At 38.0% G+C, this 25,751-nt stretch overlaps 2 protein-coding genes across 2 annotated transcripts in view; one reads left to right on the top strand and one right to left on the bottom strand.

Moving 5' to 3' along the window:
- The window catches only part of CLU (clusterin), a 30,431-nt gene extending 22,907 nt beyond the window's left edge, over window positions 1–7,524 (top strand). The window contains exons 7-9 of the mRNA XM_031951462.1: window positions 2,988–3,217; window positions 6,099–6,280; window positions 7,256–7,524. Coding sequence (XP_031807322.1) covers window positions 2,988–3,217; window positions 6,099–6,280; window positions 7,256–7,274 — 431 coding nt within the window. The 3' untranslated portion in view covers window positions 7,275–7,524. The remainder of the gene's footprint in view (window positions 1–2,987; window positions 3,218–6,098; window positions 6,281–7,255) is intronic.
- A 10,605-nt stretch (window positions 7,525–18,129) lies between these two features.
- LOC100931979 (L-gulonolactone oxidase) overlaps window positions 18,130–25,751 on the bottom strand; it is a 50,731-nt gene continuing 43,109 nt past the window's right edge. The window contains exons 11-12 of the mRNA XM_023495428.2: window positions 20,695–20,785; window positions 18,130–19,016 (exon numbers count right to left, since the gene is read on the bottom strand). Coding sequence (XP_023351196.1) covers window positions 18,888–19,016; window positions 20,695–20,785 — 220 coding nt within the window. The 3' untranslated portion in view covers window positions 18,130–18,887. The remainder of the gene's footprint in view (window positions 19,017–20,694; window positions 20,786–25,751) is intronic.

Genomic DNA, 25,751 nt, shown 5'->3' with positions numbered 1-25,751 from the left:
ATCAAAATCATAGTTAACTCTCAAAAAGAAAAGAAAACCAAAGAGATAACAGTGGTCAAAAGCAAAAAGCTTTCTTAATTTCACTGGAGTAGGGAAACTAGACACATATGCAGGTGCCCCTTCTAGTAGGAGACCCACTTTAGTTTGGTCAAATCTCAGTATTTATAACAAAGGCTACATAGCAAGAGGTAGTTCTGACAATGGAGGGGCAACAGCAACAATGAAGCAAATTTAATTCATAGAACATCATGACCAGAACATGGGTACTGCAGCTGCTTATTCAAACTCAGGGAGCACCGGATGCTGGTATGAAATAGTTCTGGGATTTTGCTCTGGCTGAGATCCTCCAGTGCAAAGAATTATTATTCTTCCAAGTCTGGAGTATAGCTCACTTGCTGGGCTTTAGTTGTGGAAAACAGAGTTTCTCCTCATAGTAAATAGAAAAGAATAAAAAAAAAAGTGGTGATCTTAGCTTGGGGATCCTGACAAATCAAACCTTGAGATTCTATGTGGTAAGAACAGAGATCATGCTCTGTTTTTCCTCTCTCCTTTCAGAAAATTTGGGACAATAATATCAAGGGTTGATAATCATTGGCGCCTAAGGTCAGAATGCCACTTTAAATAATATCTTAGTACTTTATCACTTTTCTCTTTGTAAAGACAAAAGTAATATTTTTCTCCCTATGGGTTCTGTAAATTCCACCAGGAGTCTAGGAACTTGTCTTTCTTCTTTTTTTCATTGTGTGAATAATCCTGAAACAGTAGTCTTTTTACGAGTGCCCAAGGTTTTTACAAGCTGTGTCAGTTCAATGATTGACATATAACTTCACAGATTTAGATTTTACACAATTAGCCCTATTGTAACAGGTTACTTTTAGATACCACACCTGCAATTCTAGTAGCTGGCAGGAGATGAATGGGGGTAAGGGAAGAGTGGTGAGAGCATTGAAATAGCTGAAAAGGTTTTGAATGTAGGCAGCTAATGAACTGTGTCTGCTGTTTAAGGACCAAGTTAGTTCATTTTTAAGTGGCTCATTGTCAGAAGAAAATTGGCCATTGGGGAGTTAATTTTTGGGTTTTGTTCATAACAACTCACAAAGACTATCCAATGAGAAGTCTTTAGCCTTTCTGTTTTTACTAAGTGAATGTGTGAAGAAATTGTAATTCTTGTGAGTGGGAGAAGTCCTGACGCTGTTGAAATTATAACTCCTGATAGAACTGAAATAGAAAAAAGTGATTTATGTTTGAGCAACATTTAGTGAGATACAAATATCTGGGCACAGGCCTTTACCAACTAACTCAACTGTTATCAATCACTACTTAACTGAATTGTTGTCTCAAGGAAAGCGTTTCATTTTTTCACATTTGTGGATTTGTTTTTTATTTTTGCTTAGTTTTTTTTTTAAATAGAGAAGTAAGGTGGTGCAGTGAATAGAGCACCAGATCTGGAGTCAGGGGACCTGAGTTCAAATCCACCTTAAGATACTTTAGCCCTGGGCAAGTCACTTAATCCTGTTTGCCTCAGTTTCCTTATCTGCAAAATGAGCTGGAGAAGTAAATAGCAAACCACTCCAGTACCTTTGCCAAGGAAACTCCAAATGAGGTGGTGAAGAATCAGACATGACTGATACAATTCAACAACACGGTGTTTTTAGGGGTAAATTGTTTATTATCAGGAAGATGGTATTTGTTTCTTTAGCACAGTTCTTTGTTGCCTCCATCATTAAAAAAAAAATCTCTTTAGTTCCTTTTCAGTATAAAGAGGCTACTTCTTTATGAGGGGAATCATTCCCTACTCTTGGCAACTTTCTCAACTCAATGAAGTTGCTTCATTTCCTTTCTCTAACAAAACAAAAGCTTAGTTTTAAAAACTCCCAACAGAATTTAGAAAACATTTCAAAAAAACAAATCCTAGTTTCTTGCCAGAGGTTTCAATAAAAGGACCCTAAGTATTTTATTTTTCTGAGCAGTTTAAGACACCATGGGACAAAATGGCAGCCTCATAAAACACAGTTATATGTTGATTATCTCCCCAAGACATTACTAGTCAGAAATCCACATTCACAGGTAACAAAGTGCTTGAAATTCATATCCTTCTTATCACTCTCTTGGCATATTTTGTTACCTATCCAAAGGGAATAGACAAAGAACATCAACTGACAGTGAAAGAATAGAATAGTCTATGCTTTTTGCTGTTCTATTGATTCTGAAGGGCTAGCCTATGGCTATCCTAAGTAGGAAAACTGATCCCTGATTCTGATGTCCAAAGAACAAGTGTGGAGAAAAAGCCCAGAGCCATTTGCATAAGCTCAAGAGACTGGAGAGAGGACCTAATTTTCAGGCTATTACAGGAACTTTTGAATAAGTAGTGAATTGTTGCTGTTTGTTGTTGAGTCATTTCAGTTCTGTCTTATTCTTTGTGACCCTGTTTGAGGTTTTCTTTGCATGAGCACGGGAATGTTTTGCCATTTCCTTTTCTAGCTCATTTTACAGATGCGGAAACTAAGGCATAAACAGGGTTAAGTGATTTGTCTAGGGTCAAACAGCTAGTAAAAGTAAATATCTGAGGCCAGATTTTAATTCATGAACAGGAGCCTTCCAGATTCCAAGCCTAATGCTTTATCCATTGGGCCACTGAGCTGCTGAAGTAATGAGTAATAATAAAAATAATGACCACAATAGTTTCCATTTAGATGAGCACAGCTTCCAAAGTGTTTTCTATGAAAGAACCCAATGAGATAGGTAGCCCAGGTGTTATCATTTTAAAAATGAAAAAAAGGAATTCTGAGATGTTCACTGATTTGCTTGAAGTTACACAATTAATAAATGTTAGGATCAGAACTTTTGAATTGGAATCTGGTACTCTTGCCATTCTATCACCCTGCCTAACTTTGAATACCCCCAAATGGATTCTATTTAAATGGAGGTCCAAGTTTCCATTCTTATCTCATGCATTTATTTTCTACCTTTCTCTTCATTGTGTAAAGACTGCTCTGACACAGACCCAAACCAGAGCCAGCTGAGAGAAAAGTATGAAGATGCTCTTCGGATAGTGGAAAAATTTGGCAGAGAGTACGAAGACCTCCTCCAGTTGTACCAACTGAGGATGCTGAACACCTCCTCCCTCCTGGACCAACTGAACCGGCAATTTGGCTGGGTGTCCCAGCTGGCCAACCTCACCCAGACCAAGAATGGTGACTATCTCCAGGTCTCCACTGTAAGTTTCTTCTCTATGAGCAAATGAAACAGATCAAAATGTTTACTAAATGCATGCATTCTCCATATTTTTATTGGCTATTTCTCCAATATGCTAATTTGTACATTTATGTTACCCAGAGTTCCCATAGGTTTGGGAAGATATCTCTGAGTGTGTCCACTTTTATTGGCTAAGAAATTGTCAGTATTTCACCCAACTCAGAGATTGTAGAAGGGTAGAGGGGTGTGTGTGTGTGTGTGTGTGTGTGTGTGTGTGTGTGATGGCAATCTTGAAAGTTTGGGGATATTTGCTAAGTATTTGGTTTTCCCTAAGAGCTCATTTGGAGTATCTTCCATATATTTTGTGAAGCTCTTTCTATGGTCAACCTGTTTTAAATTTACAGATTGTTATAGACATTTGAGATTTGTCATAAGATTATATTCCTTCCATTGTAAAATGAGGGGGTTAGACCAAGATCTGTTTGAGTCCTAAATAAAAAATGATAAAATATCATGCTAAAGTCATGAGCTCAAAAGTTAGAAGTCTTCTAGTCCAACTCCCTCATTTTTTTTTAATAGATGAAGGAACTGAGACCCAGGAAGATTAAATGATTTACTCAGGATTTTAATTGATCTACCCAAAGTCACCTAGGGAGCAAGTGACAGAGATGGGATCGTCCTAAATGTGTTTCTTTTAGATTTCAAGGTGGTGCACCTTTAGTTCTAGGATTTGGTAGATAAGGTTCACCCTAGTCGAGTTTTATCAATTTAACAAATTTTTTTCCTTTTCTTTTAGCCTTAGTTACCCCAAATGAAAAGGATGATTATTTTAAGCCTTCCCTTAGACTGTGATCCACTCTATCTCCTTCTCCAGATTTTTTGCATCTCTATTAGATTGGAGATGGAAGTAGGGGATGGAGGATTTACTGGTATAAAATATATTTCTGGGGAGAACTCCCAATAGTCAGCACAATTGTTGTGGTTGTTTTGGTTATTTCAGTAGACTCCAACTCTTCCTCATCCTGCTTGGAATTTTCTTGGCAAAGATACTGGAATGGTTTGTCATTTCTTTCTCCAGCCCATTTTACAGATGAGAAAACTGGGGTCCATAGGGTTAAGTGGCTTGCCCAGGGTGACATAGCTGGTAAGTGTCTGAAGTCACTCAGGAAGAGGAGTCTTGTTAAATCCAGGCCCATAACTATCCAGTGTGCCACCTGGCTGCCCTCCAGCGCAATTGTAACTGTTTTATAAGTTACAGGAACTTTAACTGTTCCTGTTAAAAACTGGAATTTTTATAAGAATTCTAAGAATTCTATTGCTATTTCCTATGCTCTGCTTCATAAGGGCTGCCATTGTATTAGCCTTTGTGCCTCACAGAAATACTTTATTCCGAGGCTGATTCTATGGCACTACTAAGATTTTTTTTAAGAAGCAAACTTTTTAATTAATGATCATATAGGTATAATTATTAAATATATTTGATATAATGTATAATATGCTTAAATATAATCATTATAATAATAGATGACATTTATATAATATTTTAAGGTTTGCAAAGTGTTTTACATATTGTTACATATAAAAAGTTTGAGAGACATAATTTCTGGATAGTTAATCATTTTATTAATCATCCTAGTCAATAATTAATAAAAAAGCGTCAATGGTGTTCTCAAAGGCCAAAGACCCCTTGTGGAACCCATTCAGTGCTTATATATCCTTGGCAGAGGGGATGATCCTGAGGATGGCAATGGACCCTGATTGGTGAATAAGTAATAAGAGAGTGAATATTATAATAAGAGGTGGATCTGTTCTAATGAGGGCCTGGCCAAGTGACTGATCACTCTGACCTCTTTGATGAGAACACAGTGGCCTAGATTTTGTCCAGATTACATTAAATTCTTTGTAAAGTTTTCTAGTTGCATGGGGTTTCCCATCAAGGATTGAAAAGCATGTACCCCAGCAATTTGGGCAATCTCATCCACTAACGATGCTCCTCAGAGACTGAACATCCTACAGGCTTCTGAAAAAGATCCTTGTTCTATTCAATAATTGATTATCAATATAATATTATGTAATTTATATAATTATATTATAATATATATAATACACTATGATATAAACATAATTAATATGAGAGAAATAATCATTTCTATCAATATTAGTATTTCTATCAATCAATTACTATCAAATACTCCTCTGATCCCCACAAAAGCTCTGGGGCATAGAGAGGTTAAGTGACTTGCTTGGGTTGATTGGTTGGTTGGTTGATTTTTCTTCATTCTCAAAAAGAACCAAAGGGCTTGGAATACTCTGCCTCCGGTAGGGAGTGTCTGTGGAAGTTGGTTCCTCCTGACTCCAAGCCCACATGTCAACCACCTCTTCATCTAATTGCCTAAAATGTTTTAATAGTGGCTTTATTACTGCCTTCAAATATTTGAAGTGTTGTTATTTGGAAGAGTCTTACGCTGCTTAATCCCAGAGGACCAGAGGCTGAAAATTATGGAGGAGGCAAATTTTGTCTCAGAGATAGAAAGAACTTCTGAATAATTAGAGTTGCTCCCAGAATGAAAGGAACTTCTCCCAGAGGGAAGGAGTTAGCAAATGAGATACTTGTAAAGTGCTCAGCACAGTGCTTGGCACATAGTAGGTATGATATAAATGCCTATTTGCTTCCCTCCTTTCTCCTATCAGCAGAGATCAAGGGGATTTTTGCTAGGTAACTGTTGTCATGGACATTGCAGACAAAGTTTATACTTCAAATGAAGAATGAAGCAGTCAACCTCTAAAACCTTTTCAAATCTGACATCTTCTAGCAAATCCTCTCATACTTAGAGATGAAAAACTTCCAAAGCTCTCTCTTATATTCTCTTATACTCTTATACGCTCTTATACTCTTTTCCTAGGTGTACTCCAGATCTTCAAATCCCGATGACCCATCCAAGCCTTCTGATACAGAAGTGGTCGTGCAAATCTTTGACTCTGAACCCATCACCCTGACTGTGCCTGCAGAGATCTCCTGGGATGACCCCAAATTCATGGAGATCGTAGCAGAAGAAGCTCTGAAGCAATATAAAAAGAAGAATCTGTGAGTCAAGTGGTCTGGGGATGTCTGTGGCCATTCCTGGTGGTCCCTATTGTAGGGGGTCCTGGCATGGATCATAGGACCACGTATTTAGAGCTGAAAGCAGTCCCCTCATTCAATTCATTAATTTTATAGATAAAGAAACAGTATCAAAGAGTGACTTGCAAGTGACAAAGACAAAGAGTGAGTGACAAAGCAAGGCAGGTAGTAAGAATTGAGATTTGAACTCAGTATCTCTGATTCCAAATCCAATGTTCTTTCTTCTCCACCATGCCATCTCAAACAAAAGTGGAGTACCCTTCATTTATGAAATTTGTTATTCTGAGGAGGGCCCTTAGCTCAATCCAGAAACCAAAAAAAATTTACATCCTCATTTTCCTTTTGCTTGCTAAATTAAGTCATGGACTTTTCTTTTTAAATTTATTTTTCTTTAAAATGTTTTATTAATAAAATATCATATATATTAATATTTAGTTTTCTTTTCCTTTAAACCACCCTAACTCCCTCAAGAAAGTCATCCCTTGTAGCAAAGAGTAGGGAATAAAAGGTGGAGGTGATGGAAAGGAAGATTAGTAAAACTAATAGATCCATTAATAAGCTTGAAAGCATATGCAATATTATGTATCTGCAAAGAAAAAAAGTAAATGCATTTTCTTATCTTTTCTTCTGGACCAATATTGTGTTCAGTTGGGGTTTTGAAATCAATCCATATGTCACTTACTTCATTCTGCAGTGGTTCATATGTATTCCCATGCAAATTGGAATTCTTCGTATTGATCCATTGTTATGGTGCAATAATATTCCACCACTTTCATGTGTTTAACATTTAGCATTTTCCCAATTAATGGAGCTCTTCCTTGCCTAAAGGAACTAACTTTTTTCTTCCCAGCTAAAGGAAATTAACTATCTGTAGAGTTATTTCAGACCCGATCAACATTTTCTCAAGGAACATTTTTTTTCTTTCTCTCCTTTCCTCAGAGAAAATCAAATCGTGTGAATGGAGCTTTCCCCATCATTTGGATGACAGAATCCAGATCCCGCAGCTTCTCTAAGAGGTTCCTGCATGTTAGCCAGTCACCAAGGTCAGGTGGGGTCATAAAGGAGACCTTGGTGCAATGCAAGCCCCATTCACACCCCACAATTGCCTGCACTTCCAGATTTTACACTGTTAACACCTGTACTTTGCTGCTGTAGGGAGATACCTACCTCCTTAAACAACTAATTCAATAAACTCAACTTGACACTAATGACCTGGATTTATTTTATATTGTCCCTTTGGGGGGTTGGGAGTGGGGATGCTCATTGAACTAACCTTCACACAACATCCAGAGAACAAGAGCTATCAAAATGAAGACAATTGAGGAAGATGGGAGAACAGACTATTATAATTAAGCTCTTTTCTGATTCAGAAATCTCTAATTTCGATGCTTCTCCACTGGAGAATAACAGCTAGCATTTATGCAATGTTTTCAAGTTTGCAGAAAGATTGGTAAATTCGATGAAGTAATTGATTGATACAATTAAATGTCACCTCTATACATGTATATGATCAATTTGATTCTCACAATAACCCCATGAAGTAGATATTATATATATATATATATATATATATATATATATATAAACTAATAAGGAAATTAAGGCTGAGAGGTAAAGGGACCAGGATCATACAATTAGTACATTTCTGAGGCAGGATTTGCATTTGAGTCCTCCTGCTCCAAATCTTGCACTTGCTTTATGGTCTAGATAAATTATAGCAAAGTCTGTGGTAAAGTAACTTTACGAAAAATGAATTTAATCATTCCGTTGACTTATGTGATAAAAATCACAGAGATATTCTTATGTAAAGGAAGGACATCTCAGTGGAGTATATTTCTTTTCCTTTCCCCATCACCAGAAGTCAGGGGAGGCTGACCAGAAACTGTTGATATGGATGCTGCAGAAAAAATTTCTACTTTTGATAGAGGCTAAGTGAGTAGATAAACATGGAGGGAGCCGTGTCCATCGGCATGCTGTGCATTTGGAAGCACCAGTAGTGATTTTGTGGATGGAGACTGTAGTTCTTGTGAACTTGTGAAGCAGTATAGCAGTTTCTTTTCCTTCGAAGCTCTTTCAGGACTGTGACTCTGAGGACTTCCCTCCACTATTAAGCCTCTCCTATCTTCCCACCCATGCTAAGACCTTGTGAATTTTTCCTGTACCTTGGGATCCCCAGTTCCACACACATTTGTTTCTGGGAAATTTTATTTTCTTCTTTCTTTGACCTCAGTATTTATAAAGTTTAATAGAGTTGGGCTGATATATGTCACCAGAGAGTCCTATTATTGAACATTGTCCTCCAAGGCTCGTTCCTCACCTACCAGGGTTCAGATTGCACTCAATGCTTCTTGTCTTACCATTTCTACAAAGTACTAAAGATTGCACATTAAACTCAAAGAATAGTAGGTAGAGGGCTGACCTGCCTCAGCGTGTCCCTGGAAATTTTCCAAGACTGTAAATAACAGACAAGTTATACCTGCATTAATAAAAGGAATTTCCACACTTGGAGTTTCTCACACCAATGCAACAAGCACAGATCTCTTTCCCCACTCTCCATATAATCACTCATCAAGTTCTGTTCTTTCTACCTTTATAACATCTTGCCAGATATTCCCCCTTCTCTTCTTTGATTGTTGCCATATCCTGGTGCAGACCCTAATCACTTCCTATTAAAAATAGCCTACTGGTGGGTCTTCCTCTTTAAAGTCTCTTCTTACCCCAGTCCATCCTCCATTCAGCCACCAAAGTAATTTCCCTAAAGCTCAGATTCAACCAGATTGCTCCATCACTTGCTCCTCAATAATAATATTCCAGTGTTAACAATATTTCAGTGGTTCCCAATCCCCTCTGGGATCTAATATGAAATCCCCAGGCATTCAAAGTCCTTCAAAACCTAGCCTCTTGCACCTGCCATGCTCATGGAGATCCAGTAACTTGCTCTTCTTTACATAAGGCACTCAATGGGAATGTTCCCCTAGTTGTCCCATGCCTGGAATTCTTTCCTTCCTCATTTTTACCTCCTAGTTTCTCTAGCATCCTTCAAGTTCCAGCTAAAATCCCACATTCTCCAAAAAGCCTTTCTCAGGCTCCTTAATCTTAGAAACTTCCCTTAAACTTCTCCCCACACTTTATTCTGTATATATCTTGGTCGTGTGCAGTTTGCCTGTTGTGTTCCCCCATTGCTCCTTGGAGCAAGATATGGGTTTTGTTTGTTTGTTTTGCCTTTCTTTGTATCCCTAGGTGCTTAATAAATGCTTTTTTGATAGACTGATCCAAAAAAGGAGGAGAAATACCTAAATGGACCCCACCTATTTGTAGCAAGGCCTGAGTATATTTTAAATCTTTTGTCTTTCTATCACTTGATTTCTGAATATATCTCTCATCCCTTCCTATTGACAAAGCACGGCCTCAGACAAACTGAAACCTGGGACTGGACTTCATGATGTTATTGGTCCTGTTTGAAAACAAAGAATGAACGACAACTTACAATAGAAAATAAGGAAGGAAAAAAACATCTCAGGGAAACTAATCACACCAACCAAGTCTGACAATACATGCAATGTTCTGCCCCATATCTTCCCTTTCCCATATCCAGAGAGGAAGAGCCTACATTTTCTTATCTCTTTTCTAGGATCAAGCTTGGCCATTGTACTTACACAGAATTCAGTTTTGTTTTACAAAGTCGATATTGAAGCTAGTAGGTTATATTATAGACTATTGAAAGTCAAAATTCCATTTAATTTTCAAAAACAAAGAGGAGATTACCATTTTGTAAGATCAACTGAGGTTAAAAGTTGAATGAACAAAGTTTAGGATTATTTTATTGAATTGTTGCAACAAAGCTAATTGTATATACATTTCATGAATAGTGTAGGGAATGTAGTGATTTAATTGGGAGGGAGAATAGAATAATGATTGCCTCTCATTTCCTTTGATTTGCAGATTCTACTCTTAACAGCCAAATGTGAAAAGATTTTTCTCACCTTAAGTCAAAAAAACATTTAGACTTGAAGTGCTAATAGGAGAAAAATAAAAATAGAATAGAAACAAAATGGATTAAGATACTTGTGGGCTTCTTGAACTGGCTGACTGAAGTCTGTAATCACAAGGGATCTAAGGTTGCACTGAAATTAAAATTTGTATTTTAAAAGTTGGCAGGTCCTTCCCCAGGGAAACCACAATACAGATAAACACCAGCAGGTGGAATCAGAGAGCAGCCTCAATTCAGGAAAGATGTCCCCAAAAGAGGGAGATGCATTAGGGCAAGCGCTCACTGGAGATACCCAAAAGAGGGCAGTACAATGACATCACTGCAGGATTTCTGCAGCTCTGCAGGATCGGCAGTGCGTTCTCCCTGGCCACATTTCTGTGTGTTCTTCTATGTGTATGTTTCTTAGTTGGGCATGTTCCCAGGCTGTGTCCCCTCTCCCACCATTTGCTAATCTGAAAATTCATTTTCCTGAGTTCAAATCCAGCCTCAGACACTTCCTAGCTCCGTGACTCTGGACAATCACTTAACCCTGTTTGTCTCCGTTTTCTTCATCTGTAAAATGAGCTGGAGAAGGAATTGGCAAATCACTCCAGTATCATCGCCAACAAAACCCCAAATGGGGACTGAATAACAACTAAATTAAATTAGATATCTTTTCCTTTGAATTAGACCATCTTCAGGATAGTCAAGTAAAATAAACACATTCTAAGGGTTCATGAATTACAGGTTTGAGTGGATATTGTTGACCCACAAGATGTTTTAAATCTGGGGTAGTTTTCTGGGGCTCTATGTGTGAGGGAGAATCCTAGCTGCTATAACTATTTTGCCTTATGCTGATTAAATATTAAATATAAATGGAGAGCAGTTCACAGAAATCATTATAATTGAATTTGGAGTTAGAGAATCTGGATTATGAAGTCAACCTGTAGACCAGTTACTTAATTCCTGAGAGTAGAGATTTCATCATTTGGAAAATGAGAAGGTTGGCCTAGTGTAATTGCAGAGATCCTTTCCCATCCTGGAATCTTTCAATCCTAATTAGTACCATACACTCACTCTCACACCTCTGGGATCTGTTATTCCATCAATGTGGGCAATGCCTTCACAGGAGAAAGATCAAGGTGACTCCTAGTGTCCTGATGATCTTTGAAAGCTGAAGTATCTGTGGGACTGGACCTCAGAGGACAAAGGTATACAGTCCTTCACTGGGCCTTTAACTGGAGCTTTTCTATAGGTAGGATCTGTCAGAGTATAAAGCCTCATGGAAATGCTTCAGTTATAACTTGTAGGTGAAATCTCTTATTTCAGTTGTTTCTGCCATTAGAATGTGAACTCCTTGAGAGCTGGGACCATTTCTGTTTTTCTTTTTATATTTTCAGTGCCCTCACAGTGTTTTGCACACAGTATGAACTTAATAAATGCTCATTCACTTATTTATAACCTTCAAGGTTACACAATCAAATAAAATTTTCAGTGTAATCAATGAGCCCCAAAGTCATTTTGGTGTGGGAGGGAAATCTTATTTTTTGCTAGGAGAGAAAGCAGAAGATTAGAGATAAAGGATGTCCACCACTCTTCTCTTAATGGAGTGAGGGGTACCAGGCTAGAATTATATAATCTACTCCTTTAATTATTAGACTAAGGGATATGGTTTTCAGGTTCAAGTTAAACTTCTGATGACTGTTCATTTATGAAGGAAGTAGAAGTCTGAGCTTTATATCCAAGGTTTGACTCTGCTCCCACCAAAAACCAGTTGCACAAGGAACACACAGAGCACTTAGCCAAGAAACCCATTTATCCAAGTCAAAAGTAAAACAGAAATCAGAGAAAGTATACATTTTTTGTTGTTCAGTCATTTTCAGTCATGACTCTTTGTCCCATTTGGGGTTTACTTTGCAAAGATATTGAAGTACAGGGGCAGCTAGGTGGTACAGGGGACAGAGTACCAGCTCTGAAGCCAGGAGAACCTGAGTTCAAATCTGGTCTCAGATACTTAATACTTCCTAGCTGTGTGACCTCAGCAAGTCACTTAACCCTAATTGCCTCAGCAAAAAAAAAAAAAAAAAGATATTGGAGTGCTTTTCCATTTCCTTTGCCAGGGTATCTATCACCTTTTGTCAAAACTTTCTACTTCCACCTGTCTATCTTAGATAATCCTGCATGGCAGGGTTTCACTGAACTATGCACTCCCCTTTCCTGTGACAAGGCAATAATCTAAGAGAGCATATACTTGTTAGATTTAGCTATTATCATCAGTAGTCTGTTTACTATTCCTGGGCATGTTTCCTGAAAACATCCTTGTGTTGTCCTCTTTGGATATAGCATTACTTCTTGAGCTCCTTGGGGTTCCCAGGATCTGTTCCCCTCGTGGGCCTGTGGCTAACTCTAGTGACTGACAGATGTCATGCTTCTTGATGTTTCTCCCTCCTTCAGGAATTCTTTCTCTAAATCTAATGTATGTTTCCCACTAGTTATAGTGTCTCCCCAACATTCCTCCTCCTGATATGAGGATCAGTGTGGGGAGAAGGGAAAAAAAGAGATAAATTATCTCCTCTCTGCAGAGGTATCCTCTCTGGGCAGCTTCTGGTCTTTCATCTTTCCCACTCTCATTCAAACTAATAAAACTCCTAGAGGGCTTAGCTATTTAGAGCTTCTAAAGGCATGGCTCAGCCAATCATACCCTTTTTGTTTTTCTTTCGACCCCATCCCAGGATTCTGGCATCTTGCAAAGGAATCAGGAGTTAGATACATATTTTTTTTTACAGTTAGTTTAATATCTCATTAACACATTCTAGGCTTTCTGTGACTACAATGGAAATAGAAAGGGGTATCCCTCTCTTATTATATATATACATGAACTTTTTTTTTCAGCCCTCAACCCACTCCAAATCTAGTCAAAGTCCTATAGTGATTTCTGTGAATTGTTCACCATTTATGTTATTTACTAGACTGCACAAAATAAAAATGTAAAATCTTAGGGATCCTTTGATAAAAGGGCTTCCCCCAAAATGTCCCAGGTGCTTTTGATTTTTGTGTGATTTGTGGTTCAGAATCCCTTCAAAATGATATTCACCTCCCACTACAATCCAATATTCATTTATTACCATTAAAATCCAAGAGCATGTCCTCTTCCCTATTGGTGAATGTTGGATGTAGATGGAATGTGTCTACACCAATATCTAAGCTAACTGAATGTACTATTATATGATATTTAGTTAAGAAAGGTGCTGAAAAATTGACTGGTTCCAGTTGAGCTATTAGATCAAAGAGAGGGAGTACTCCAGGCAGTGAGAGGGGATAAAGGGAGAGAAGGTACATAAAAGAAGAATCAAATAAGGAAACATTTCAGGAGTAGAGGTGAGACCAGTGGTTCAAAGACCATAGTCTGCTCTGTGCAGTGAATGCAGAGAATCTCTTTTAGGAGTCTCCACCGAGCACACTCACTGTTGGACATCTTTAATGAGTTAAACTAGAGATCATAGACTCTGGAAGGGATGTCAAAAGTGATTTTATCCAAATATACCCATTTTACAGATAGGGAAACTGAGACCTAAGATGGTGTGTCACTTGCTAAAGGTCATACAGTAGCATTTGCCAGGGGCAGGGCTTAACCCCAGCTCCTCCGATTCCATAGCCAGTATTCTTTTGTTTATACCAACCTTCTTCCATGGAAGTTAACTTGGCCCACATCCTCACTCTTCCTGGACTTGGGTGGAAGCTGAGTAATGGCAAAATGTGTGATTTTCTTTTGGGGTTTGGGTGATAACAGGAAATTCAGCTTGAGTGATTTTGTGAAGTTGTTTTTTGAGGGGACTTGGAATGGGTAGTGAAGGGAAAACATAATATAATTAGGAAGATCAAACCAATTACTCAGTCAAGGAGAAAAAGAACTGGGCAAGGAAAAGAGCAATTGCTTAATTGGACAGACTTCTAGAATCCAGAAATCTCTAGGTACGTGAATTTCAAACTAGACAAAGCCAGACTCTGCATTTATTAGTGTCCATCTGCTACAGTCTGTACTTATATAAATCCTTAAACAGTGTAAAGATGCTTTTAGTGGCAACTGGTATATAACTGTGTTTCTTTGAATAACTGTTTTCAAAAGGAGAGGCCTGGTAGCAAGTCTCCTTGATTTTACTTCTACATCTCTCAAATTGTCACCTTCCTTCTGCTTACAGGAGAATCACCAAATTCAGCTCTTCAACCTCTCTCCCCTGGGCTTTTGCATCAACCTCCCAACTGGTCTCTCTTTGTCCAGCCTCTTTTTTCCCCCTATAACTCCATTCTCCACCATTCATTCATCCATTCTCCATTATCCATCATGGCCAGCCTGATGTTTCTACAGTGTAGGCCTGACCATGTCCCTCTTTTGTTCAAGGAGTTTCAATGGCTCCCCATTACCTCTAGCACATGCAAAGATTAAAAAACGGTCCTGTATTATTAATTGTATTTACAATTAATTGTCCTGTAACTGCTTAAGTCATGATTCTTAGACTTCAGCTGGCCTGTAATGGGTTGTTTGACAAATTCAGCCCTTCTTGCCTCAAGGAATACTGCTAAGCTTGGGGAATGTGTATGGAAAAAAGGGATTCAGGCCTGATATTTTTACTCCACCAACCTATCCTTCCAGGCGGTCTGGGTTGCTATCTCACACCTGGACTCAAACAATGAGCCCATTCCCCCAGGTCAGCAGCCCACGCTTCTAAAGCTGTAAGCCAGCTGGAATCCCTCTCTATTTCTAACTCAATTATTGGCTGCTCTGCACATCTGCTAATATCTACCCTGATCAGATTACAGCATTGAGTTATAGGCTGCAGTATTACAGAGTTGGGCTATTTGCTCTCTCATTGATGGTCTTCAGCTGCTCTTCTCTATTCAGGAAGGATATATCGACCTTTTTTAGTTGATAGTCCCAAGGGCTCCCTCAGCTATTTGTGATCCAGATTTAGCTAATATGGAGTCAGCAAAATAAGTTTCCAAGAACTGTCTGTCTTTTGGATCTCCTTTGCTGCTACCTCTGTGCTGTTCTTACTTACTGACTTAGACTTTAAAAATCCTTTCAATTCCTTTCCATTCCCACTATGCCAATCATAGTGTATACCGGGCCTTCTTAAACTTTTTCCACTCATGACCCCTTTTTGCCTAAGAAATTTTTAAGCAACCCTAGGTATATAGGTATATAAAATAGGTATACAAATCAAATATTTACAGATAATAAATCATAATTTTGTGGCTCCCTCATTCAGTTATATATGACCCCCATATGGGGTTGAAACCCACAGTTTAAAAAGTTCTGGCCTATGCAAATATTTTCCAGGGACAAGCTCTAAAAGAGGCTTGATTGGACTGTTTTGATATACCTCTCAAGAGCATTTAGTCCCATCAAGTTTCTTTCAGTTGCTGTCCTCCCTATATTATAGAACATTTCACCTGTTTTATTTCCCCAAAATAGATGGTAAACTCTTCCTTGGTAAGGGCCATGTCTTCTTTTTATTCTCTATAGTTACCCTTTCTTCATTCTTTCAAAGTACTCTAGATCAGGCACAAACTGAAAACATGGCAAAACAAAGGAAAAATCTGGAGTGTCTTACAAAGAAATACAAAATCAATAGTTATATCTTTAAATGCATATAGTAGGGGAAATCAGCTGGACAGTTAATAAAAACATACAATCCCAAATTGTTCATTCAGGGATGCTGAGAATGTCAGGGAGATTCCTAATACTTAAAGTTTATCCAGAAATAGAAAAGTTGGAGGCATTAGATTAAACAATAAATGAATGAATGAATGTGTGCAAACTGCCAGCCCCAGAAACCCCAGTGCAAAATGCCAGTAACCAGGATCCTGGTGCAAGAAGCTTGGAATTCCCCCTGTACCCTAGGAACAGAGCTCAACTTTAGAAGACCTGAAAAAGGCTGGAAAATGAGAAAAGAAACAAAGAAAACCCTCTGACCATAGACAGCTATTGTGGTGACAGGGAAAATTAAAATACTAATTCAAAAGAGGACAACAATGTCAAAATACCTACATGAGAAGCTTCAAAGAGAAATATAATTGATCTCAAGCCCCCAAAATCTCTCTGAAGAGCTCAAAATGATTTTTAAAAATCAAATAAGAGAGTCTGAAGAAAAATCAGGGGAAGACATGAGCATGAAATAAGAAAATTATTTTTTAAAAAAAGTCAACAGCTTGGAAAAAGAAAACAATTAAAAAGTAAGAATAGACCAAATGGAAAAGGAAGTACAAATGCTCACTGAAGAAAATAATTCCTTAAAAATTAGAGTTGGACAAGTGGAAGTTAATGACTCTATGACCCATTAAGAATCAAAAAAAAAAAATCAAAAGAATGAAAAAAAAAAAGAAGAAAATATAAAATATTGAGAAAAAAAAAAAAACTACTGACCTAGAATATAGATCCAGGAGAGATGATTTGAGATTATTGGACTACCTGAAAGCCATGATTCAAAAAAGAGCCTGTACAACATCTTTCAAGGAATTATCAAGGAAAATTGTTCTGATATTCTAGAATTTGAAGGTCAAATAACTGAAAGAATTTACTGATCACCTCCTGAAAGAAATGTTAAAAACAACTGGGCTGTTGATTTGATTATTCTGAGGAGAAAAAGAGATGGAAAGTAGGATTTGGGGGATATGAAAAGTAACCGGACTACAATAACAAAATGACTGGAGTGCACAGCTAGCTGTCCAGCTGGATGGAATGCAAATTGTATATGGTCTGTTCTGGACTGACTAGACTGGGCTAGGCGAGTTTATGTTCCCTCCATATGGCTTAGCCCCATGGTGTTTCAATAAACCAAGTACAGATGAGGAGTGTGTGAGACTGATCATTATTCACTGTGATGTCACCTCAGTCCATTGAGTTTGCTGGGCTCCTGAATCTCCATGTTTTTCTTTTGACAGAGAACATATGTTTCTCCATGTCTAAAATGGCCAGAACCAGCATGTCACTCGTTGGCCATTTTCAAGCCATGCCATAATGTGTCTGTGTCTGTCTATCTAAATGAAAAATCCCTAGAAGGAAGTAGAATCCTGAGTAATGAAAAAAACAGTGAATGCTCTGGAGAACAAATAATCTTATTTAGCAAAAAGTTGCAGGGTACTATTATATGTCTTGTCAGAAATAGTGTCTGTATTCAGTGTTTTTACTTAATTGTTTTTCTTTGATTACAAAGGAGGGTTCAATCTGAAGGGAAATGGTGTGGGGGGAAATGATGTAGAGACAAAAAAGATGTCAATAAAGCATTTTATTTCAAAGACAGCAAAAATAAGTTTAATGGAGGAAAATAGACTGATGAACATAAGATGAAGAAAGGAGTATGGTTGAAGGTATGTGATGCTTATAATATTGATTTAGGACCTTATTTCTTCATTCCATCAAAAAGCCTTTAGCCAGGCACTGTGCTAGGAGATACAAAAAATAAGAAAGAAGATAAAAGGAGGAGAAAGAAGAAGGAGGAGCAAAAGAAGAAGAGGAAGAGCAAGAAGGAAAAGAAGAAGAAGGAGATACAGGAGGTGAAGCAGGAGAATAAAGAGAAGGAGAAGAAATAAAGAGAGATGAGAAGGGTAAGGAAAAGAGAAAGAGGAGGGAAAATAGTTCCTGTCCTGCCTTTAAGGAACTTTTTTTCAACTTAGTTGTGGTGGGGGACAGTTGATTTATCTCCTCAATATTAAAAATAAATGAGATCACTGCTGGTAATGCAGATCTGATAATGTAGTCATTTTGGTTTGGCTGGTACAGAAACACTTAGTCTATGTGCACAGAAGGGAAGTTCACATTGAGTATAAGATCTTTGTCTGTTAATTTTTGGGGGCATTATAATCAGGATAATGATCCTCTTATGTTAGGCTTTGGGGTTCCATATTTTAGGAAAAGATGTTGATAAGTAACCTGATTGGTGAAGGAACTGAAGTTCATGCCATAGAAAGGTCATTTGAAGAAATGGGGGATGGGAGGCAGTTGTAGTGGAAGAACATTGAATTTAGAATGAAAAACCTTTGTTCCAATTCTGGTTCTGCAACATATTACCTGTATAATCTGGGACAAATCACTTTAATCTCCTTGGACCTCAATTTCCTCATCCGTAAAATGATGTATGAAATCAGATTACAATGACCTTTAAAGTCCCTTCCAATTCCAAATCTCTTATCCCATGGTTAACAGTCCAGGGAGAAGAAGAGACAGTATTTAGGGTTGAAAGACTATCAAATAGAAAATGGAAAACCTTTTCTGCTTGAAGGCAAAATTATGAACAATGAGTGGAAACTGGAGAAATGCAGATTTCCATTTAAAAGAAGGAAAAACTTCCTAACAATTAGAATAATCCAGAAATGAAGTGGGTGGCTTTTGGATCTAATCCTGGAGGTTTTTAGGTAAAAGATAGTGTAACCAGCTTTGTTACTGATAATATCTGAAATTCTGTGGATCTGAGATTTGCTCTAGTACTGCACTATACCAGGTAGAGTAGAAGGTGGTGGGAGTAGAAACTTGTGGTATCTTAGAGCAAGCAGCTAAGGTTTTGCTTTTTTTTTTTTTTTTTTTAAGATTTTTAAAATCTTTTCTCAGAAAAACACTTTCTCCAAGGATGCATTCAGGAACATTCCAGTGGGGTCCAATTTTTCCCGGAGAGCACAGAATTTCTGAAAGGATGGATACATCTTCTCAAAGTCTTTCCGAGTGCAGTTGTGTGCCTAGAAAGGGGAGAAGAATCAAAAAGACAATCAGCGGGGTTAGAGTTATAATACTCATATACATATATATGCTTACACATTTGCAAACACGGAATGTGTTAGGTCTCACAAGAAACAGTTGACTAATAACATAATATAAATATATGATAGTAGCTTATACTTTATGTATCTTATTTTATTTGAAAAATCACAAGAACCCCAATGCTGTGTAAAGAAAATTAGAAAATAATCATCTTGAAACATCTTGATGGGCTAATAATACAAAAATCTCCCAACCACCTGATGACCTAATCTTAGAAAGTCCTCAACTCCTATTGAAAAATAAATAAATGATAACTAACTATGAAGGAATCTGGCAAAACTCTCATCCACTGCTGTAACAACTATTTATTTCCCTTGGATAAGAGATCTGCAGCTTTGTCTAAAAATACTTCTTTCACAATTATAAAAATATTTGTCATTTCTTCTTGTTTTTGGCCCTTGAACAGGGGTTATGTTCTTATAATAAATCCTTCCAGTTGCATTCCAAATATGCCCCCCTTTTTTTTCTTTAGCTGATCCCTCCTTTTTTCTACCCTCCTCCTATGAAATGCTTTTCTCATCTATCCTAAAGTGCCACACAATACAACTGATTGGCTGTATTCCCTAAAATCCAAAAAAGATTATAAAAACTTATTCCATACTCTAGGAAGCTGATGTTGCTATTATCAACTAGCAGTCTTCCTTAGTATGTAACAAATGTCTTTTCTTTTGGTCTGTCCTTTTGTCTTTAATTGATCAGATTCCCCCCACCCCTGGTTGGTGGATACATCTCTCCCAAGAAGTCCTGTTCCTTCTGTTTGACAGAATTCCCCAATAAGAGGTAAAAGAAAGAGAAACAGAAGAAACAGGAGCAAGTCAAACATGGAATGAGGAGGAGATTCAGAATATGCGATTTCACTGATGGGAGAGGACTTCCACTTGGGAAATTCTCTCTACTGATTGACTGGTAATCTGAATTGTCTTGGAGAATTGCTTGAGAGTAGTAAGATCTCAAGTGACTCTGTCAGAGAACTTGAACCTAGCTATTACTGCCTACTTCTGTCCACGAACTAGGATTGTCTTTTTAAACTGACATTTACAGAATTATTTAAAGTTTGGAAAGCAGATTGACAGATGATCCTACATTAGTAGGCATTGGTAGGTGTTATTATCCCCATTTTCCAAATGAGAAGACTGAAGTGAGAAGAACTTAAGTAAAAAGTCCATGGTCACAGAGCTAGTAAGTAGCTAAAGCAGGATTGAAGTCAAGTCTAGTTACCGCCAAAGAGGAGGATTTCTTAGGGCATAAAACAAATAAAATAAAAATTCCTAGATCATGCATTGAGTGTTTCCTATCTTCTCTGTCTTGTTGGTGCTTGTGGGTTCCATGGAGAAGAGAAATTGGGTCCCAGAAATGAATAGATGCTTCTGTCTTTTGGAATATTTTGTTATATTATATATATATATATATATATATATATATATATATATATATGCACTCTTTGGGTCAAAGGGACAGATCTCGTCTCCTTAAATTCAGTTAGCATTTTTCCTAGTTGCTTTTCATTTAAGCAAAACCATATTCTCCTTGGGGCCAAGAAGCTTCTTAGGAAGTGCTTTCAATTCCTGAACTGCTCAGGCAACACTTTGTCCTTACCTTGGCCCAGTGGGGTCTCCCTCCAACCCCCTTCATGATGCGCTCATAGGCCAGCCAGTAGTCTAGGCGGGGAACGTCCTTTCCATAGGGCCTACAAAATAAATTGCAGTCAGTGAACACACACCCTGTTTCTCACGCTTGTTGGCATTCAGCAAAACCAGGGGAATGAGTCGTTTTTGAAAATCTACTTGTCCCACACCAAGTGGAACTATGTAGAACTTGGTTGTAGAAAAGTGCTTTCTAAATCTTGGGCCATTAGTGACCTCATTTACAAAAGAAGCTCTGGAAATCTTCACTCATGCTGGTGTGCTGTGAACTTCAGTTTCCTGGAATTATAATCTTATCCTTAAACCAGCCATTCCCAAGATTTTACTGGATTAGAACTTTACTATTTTGTGAAGACCTGCTTTTGTGCACTAGATTAAATGAACCTCAGTAGCTTAAAATTATTAATGCAACTCTAGCTGTAGAGCAGAATTTGTGGTCTGAGCTCCTGCTAAGTATCCATTAGCTAGCACTTTATTGTCCTGACCACTTCATCCCTTCATTCAGCATCTCTTCTCTGAAGCAGGCTTGTTTTATCTTGCCCCTTCCTCCAATGACATAGTCTTTCATCAATCTTCTCTTCTGATAGCATTAGCATTTGATAATTAGCCAGTGGATTTGATGTTAAATACTAGTGAATCAATGAGTCAACTACCACTTATTAAGTTCATATTTTGTTCAGGTTCTAGAGCTAACCCCTGAGAACACAAAGACAAAAGCAAAAACAGTCCCTGACTTTAAATTCCAATTGAAGAGACAATATGTATATGAAAGCCATGATCTTTGGAGTTCACTTCAAGAGAAAACAACAGTTAATGAGTTGTCTGCTTTGACAATTCATTTGTCTGGAGGCATAAATCTAACTCAAAGTTCTAAACCATGTCTGGCTTTGAGTTCTATCTTGAGATAGCATTTGTTCAGTTACCAGCCTTGGAACTTTGTAGTAGATAGAAAATACAGTGGGCTTCAGTTATTTGCACATGGAGAATCTAGGAATTGGGGAACTAAAAGTTTGTAAATGGGAAAAAGAGAACTAAAGGTTTATGACTGGATACCAGAACCATTCTATATTTATGGGAAAAACATTTTTATGTGATTATTGCTGTTTTTATTTCCAACACCAATCCTAACAAGGCTTCTGGGCCATTTCTAGTAGTCTGTGCTTACTTTTGCATTAACAGTCACCCAGAATTATAAGCTTGTTCTCTTTGATGATGAGAATCTCCAGGTATTCACAAAATTCTCTGAACTCATCAGGGTTCATCATTGTAGGAGCATGCTCATTGATGATGATGACATGGAACTTTCTTGCAAGTGGCAATCACATTGTCACAAGTTTGTTGGTTGGCTGACAGATTTGTTGACTAGATTAGTTTTGATTACAAAACCCATACCAGCTTCACAACAGCCATTTCAGAAAGACATGTATCCAGCTCATATTTTGGTGAGCTGGCTTTTGTCTGCCAGCCTTGTTTCACTCAATGCTTTTTTGATGCAATACCTGCTGAGTTCTCTTAAAAAAGCTATTTTTCTTTCACATCTACTGTATTTTGCCCATAAGTGTGTGCCCAACTGATGAGGAGTGGAATCATCTTTAGAAAAGTTTTTGTGCTCTTTTGTGTTTCAATTGCAGAGTGAGATCCCTGTCTGCTGCAGTAAGCAAGTCAGGATTAGGTGAAGCACAGTTTTCAGGGCATCTTTTCTGGTTCCTTCATAATGCTAGGAGGTAGATGATACAGCCCTTCAAAAAGGTTGCTCAGATACCTGGGACTGAGGAAGATGACCCTATGCTGTGGGTAACTGTGTACAGTTATAACCCTGGTATATTTCCTTTATCACTTGCTTGTTGCCACAGGACTTTGAGGTAAGTAAAAATGGTACAAAAATATAGATGATGTCTTGATTCACACAAAATTGGATTAAAATGAGGCAGAGTTGCTGGAAATTCTCAGATTCACTCTCTTTTCCAGAATCATCAAAGTCCAGTGGCAAGAGAAAAACTGGAGTGATTGGTGATGTCTGTAAAGACCTTAATATCTTTATAACTAACCAAATTCTAAATGCTCCACAGCACCTACTTCTTCCACCTTCATAGCCATTAAAGCAAATTGTTATCAGTTTCTTCCATGGGATGTCTTCCTGGGGCAGACACCCCTTTAACACACTGATAAGTTTGAGAATCCTCAGCTACTCTTAACCTGGTTTAGTCAAAACAGCTTACCCTGTGTGGTTGCAGCACATGCTATAGCTTCTTGGAGCCACAGGTAAGAGCTGAGTGAATCAGGTGCACACCAAAGGTAGAAACACCTCTACACCCCATATGGACTAGCAGGTGGCAAGTAATCTGAGTCTCGAAGGGATTGTAAGACTGGGAAGTAAGGATAGATCACATTTCAGGAAAGAGAGAGAGCTGGAGCATGCTAAGCACAGAAACAAGCACAACGTGTGCAGGACAGTAATTGGAACAAAAATTTTGAGGAATGGATTAAAGTATAAGAAGATTTGACAATGTAGGAAAGGGCCAAGTTGTGAAGAAAATAACTGTCAGATGGAAGAGTTTATAGGAAGAGAGAATCACTGAAATTGGGGGATTGGTAACATCAGGTAAAGGCCTGAGCTTTAGAAAAATCACTTTAGCAACTGTATAGATGGATTGGAGTGGAAAGAGATTTAAGACAGGGAGAACAAATACATTTCCTGGTACATAGGAAGCTTCCCTGAAGCTTAACACACTTCTTGACATGGAGTAGGTCCTTAATAAATGCTTATTGACTTGACTTGGGGGTACTGATTGTAGGTTGCCTTCTTACGGAGCTTAGTCATGAAAAGGGAAGAGAGGTATAAGAAGTTCGTTGGAATGGACAAGTCATGTGAAGATTTTTTGAGGATAAGGAAGACATATAGTTTTGTTGGCAGTGGAGAAGAAGCCCAGAGAAAATGACTAAAGAGTATTGAGGGTAGAGGAATTAGTCTGCTGGAGAAGAACAGATGGAATAGGATCACTTGCACAGGTATAGGGTCTATTTTGGCAAGGAGAAGAGTCAGCTTCACATGTAAAATAAAGGTGATGGAGAAATAGTGGCAGAAGGCATCTGAGTAAAATGACATGAGGAGGAGGAGGAGGAGGGGGAGAAAAAGGACTTCTCAGAGAATGATTTCAACTTCTTTAGTAAAGTATAAGGCAAGGGACCCTCAGCTGAAAGGATAAAAGGAAGAGAAGGCATAGGAATTTGGAGGAGAGATGAAAAGTCTAGAAAAGCAGCTCTGGTTTGGCATAGTGAGTTAATTAGGGAAGTGTAAAAAGATTGCTTTGTCATGGTGATTATGATTATGTAACAAAGTCACAATGAATCCAACCAGCATAGTTTCATAATTTTTTTCTCCAGTTTCATTCAGGAGTACATGAGGAGAAACAAAGACAGTGATGATGGGAAAGATGTTGGGGAGGTAAAAACAACAAAATTAAGCAACTAAATGGATATATGTGGTAAAGAGGGAAAGGAGGCTTGTAAACCAGCAGTATTTGCATATGGGAGAGAGCAAACTATGCCTAGGAGCAAGTATAAATTAAATATACCTTCATAGCTCCTTAAAATTATTTTTAGATTTTTTTAAAGTAAAGCGGTAATGGAGAAAGGGAACTGGTGATGAGAAGAGCTTATCAGTGATGTGACTAGGGAGAAGGATATTATCCTATTTTAACTCATTTTTCTTGCTATGTACTAAGTTCTGTTGTTTCTATATTATATCTGTGTTTCTATGCTTCTAAATTTTAGAGTGCTATATAAATACTAGTTAATATGAGACAGCCAGGCAAATGCAATTTAGAGAGTGCTGGGCTTAGACCCAGGACAACCTATGTTCAAATCTGATTTTAGCTACTTACTAGCTGAACCCTCCAGGGCAAATCATTAATTGTTGTCTGCTTCAGTTTTATCATCCATAAAATGGTCTTTACCCTCCAGGATTGTTGTGAATGGGAGACAAAATTTGTAAAGTAGCCCTAAATAAATGTACTTTATCTTTCCCCTTCTAAAGAACTGCAAGTATTTTGGTATCTTCTAAATTAAATATCCTAGGGAAAAGTCCCAGTATCAAGCCCCACTTAAGGTATTGTGGATGTATGTTTATATGTGCATCTGGAAGTATTTAAATAACTGACTCTCCTTGGGTTAGGGACCTGTCAATGATGGCTGTCTGAAGTACATCTCCATTGCTCCAATGTGAATACTCCTAAGTCCATTGCAGTAACTCTGGGTGCTGGGCTATGGACAAGAGTAACAAATTAACAACCTTGCTACCTCTCAGATACACTGCCTCCAAAGATGGCCAGCCTCTCATTTAGATTGAGAACAAAGCCACAGGACGGGTTAGAGGGAGACTGTCTACATGTGGAAGCATTTGGTTTTAATTTCTTCTCTTCTTTCCTGTAACTTTGCCATTTGGACTTCTGGGAGAGGCTGGGATGAGCAGAGACAACATGGAAAGGTGCATCTTTCTGGATACTCAGGGAGAAGCAACAAGAATTCATGCATCTTCAGGAGCCATGAAGGAAAACTGGGGCCACAAGGAGAAGTTCAGATCCTGGAGTACGGAGAGTGACTGGAGATCTTAAGGAGGAAAGGGGTCCATTGATGTGGAAAATGACAGACATTATAAATTTTCATTTCTCATGCTTCTTTCCTTTTTTTAAAAAAATCTGGGATCCTGAGATGGGGAGTGGAAACTTCTCCTATTGTCCCATTTTATTTTTTTTTGATCCACCATCATAAGATGGGGAACAAATGTTCTTCTATTGTTTATAAAATATGTGTGTATAGTCCACATTAAAAGACTGGAAGAGAAAGGGGAGGAGTGGATGAGGGAGAAGATTGGAGACAACTGTCTCCATATGGGAGTTTGGGGTATAGTTTCCTTTCCAAGTATTTTTATGTACATAAGAAGGACATGCAAAGTCTCTGAATTTATAAATGCATTGAGAAATGAATGGGGAAAGCAGAATGCACTGTGGG

The sequence above is a fragment of the Sarcophilus harrisii genome, chromosome 2, assembly GCF_902635505.1.
Source record: "Sarcophilus harrisii chromosome 2, mSarHar1.11, whole genome shotgun sequence".
Classification (NCBI taxonomy): Eukaryota; Metazoa; Chordata; class Mammalia; order Dasyuromorphia; family Dasyuridae; genus Sarcophilus; species Sarcophilus harrisii.
Note: the sequence above shows the minus strand (reverse complement) of the source record. Positions and strands in the feature narration are given on the sequence as shown.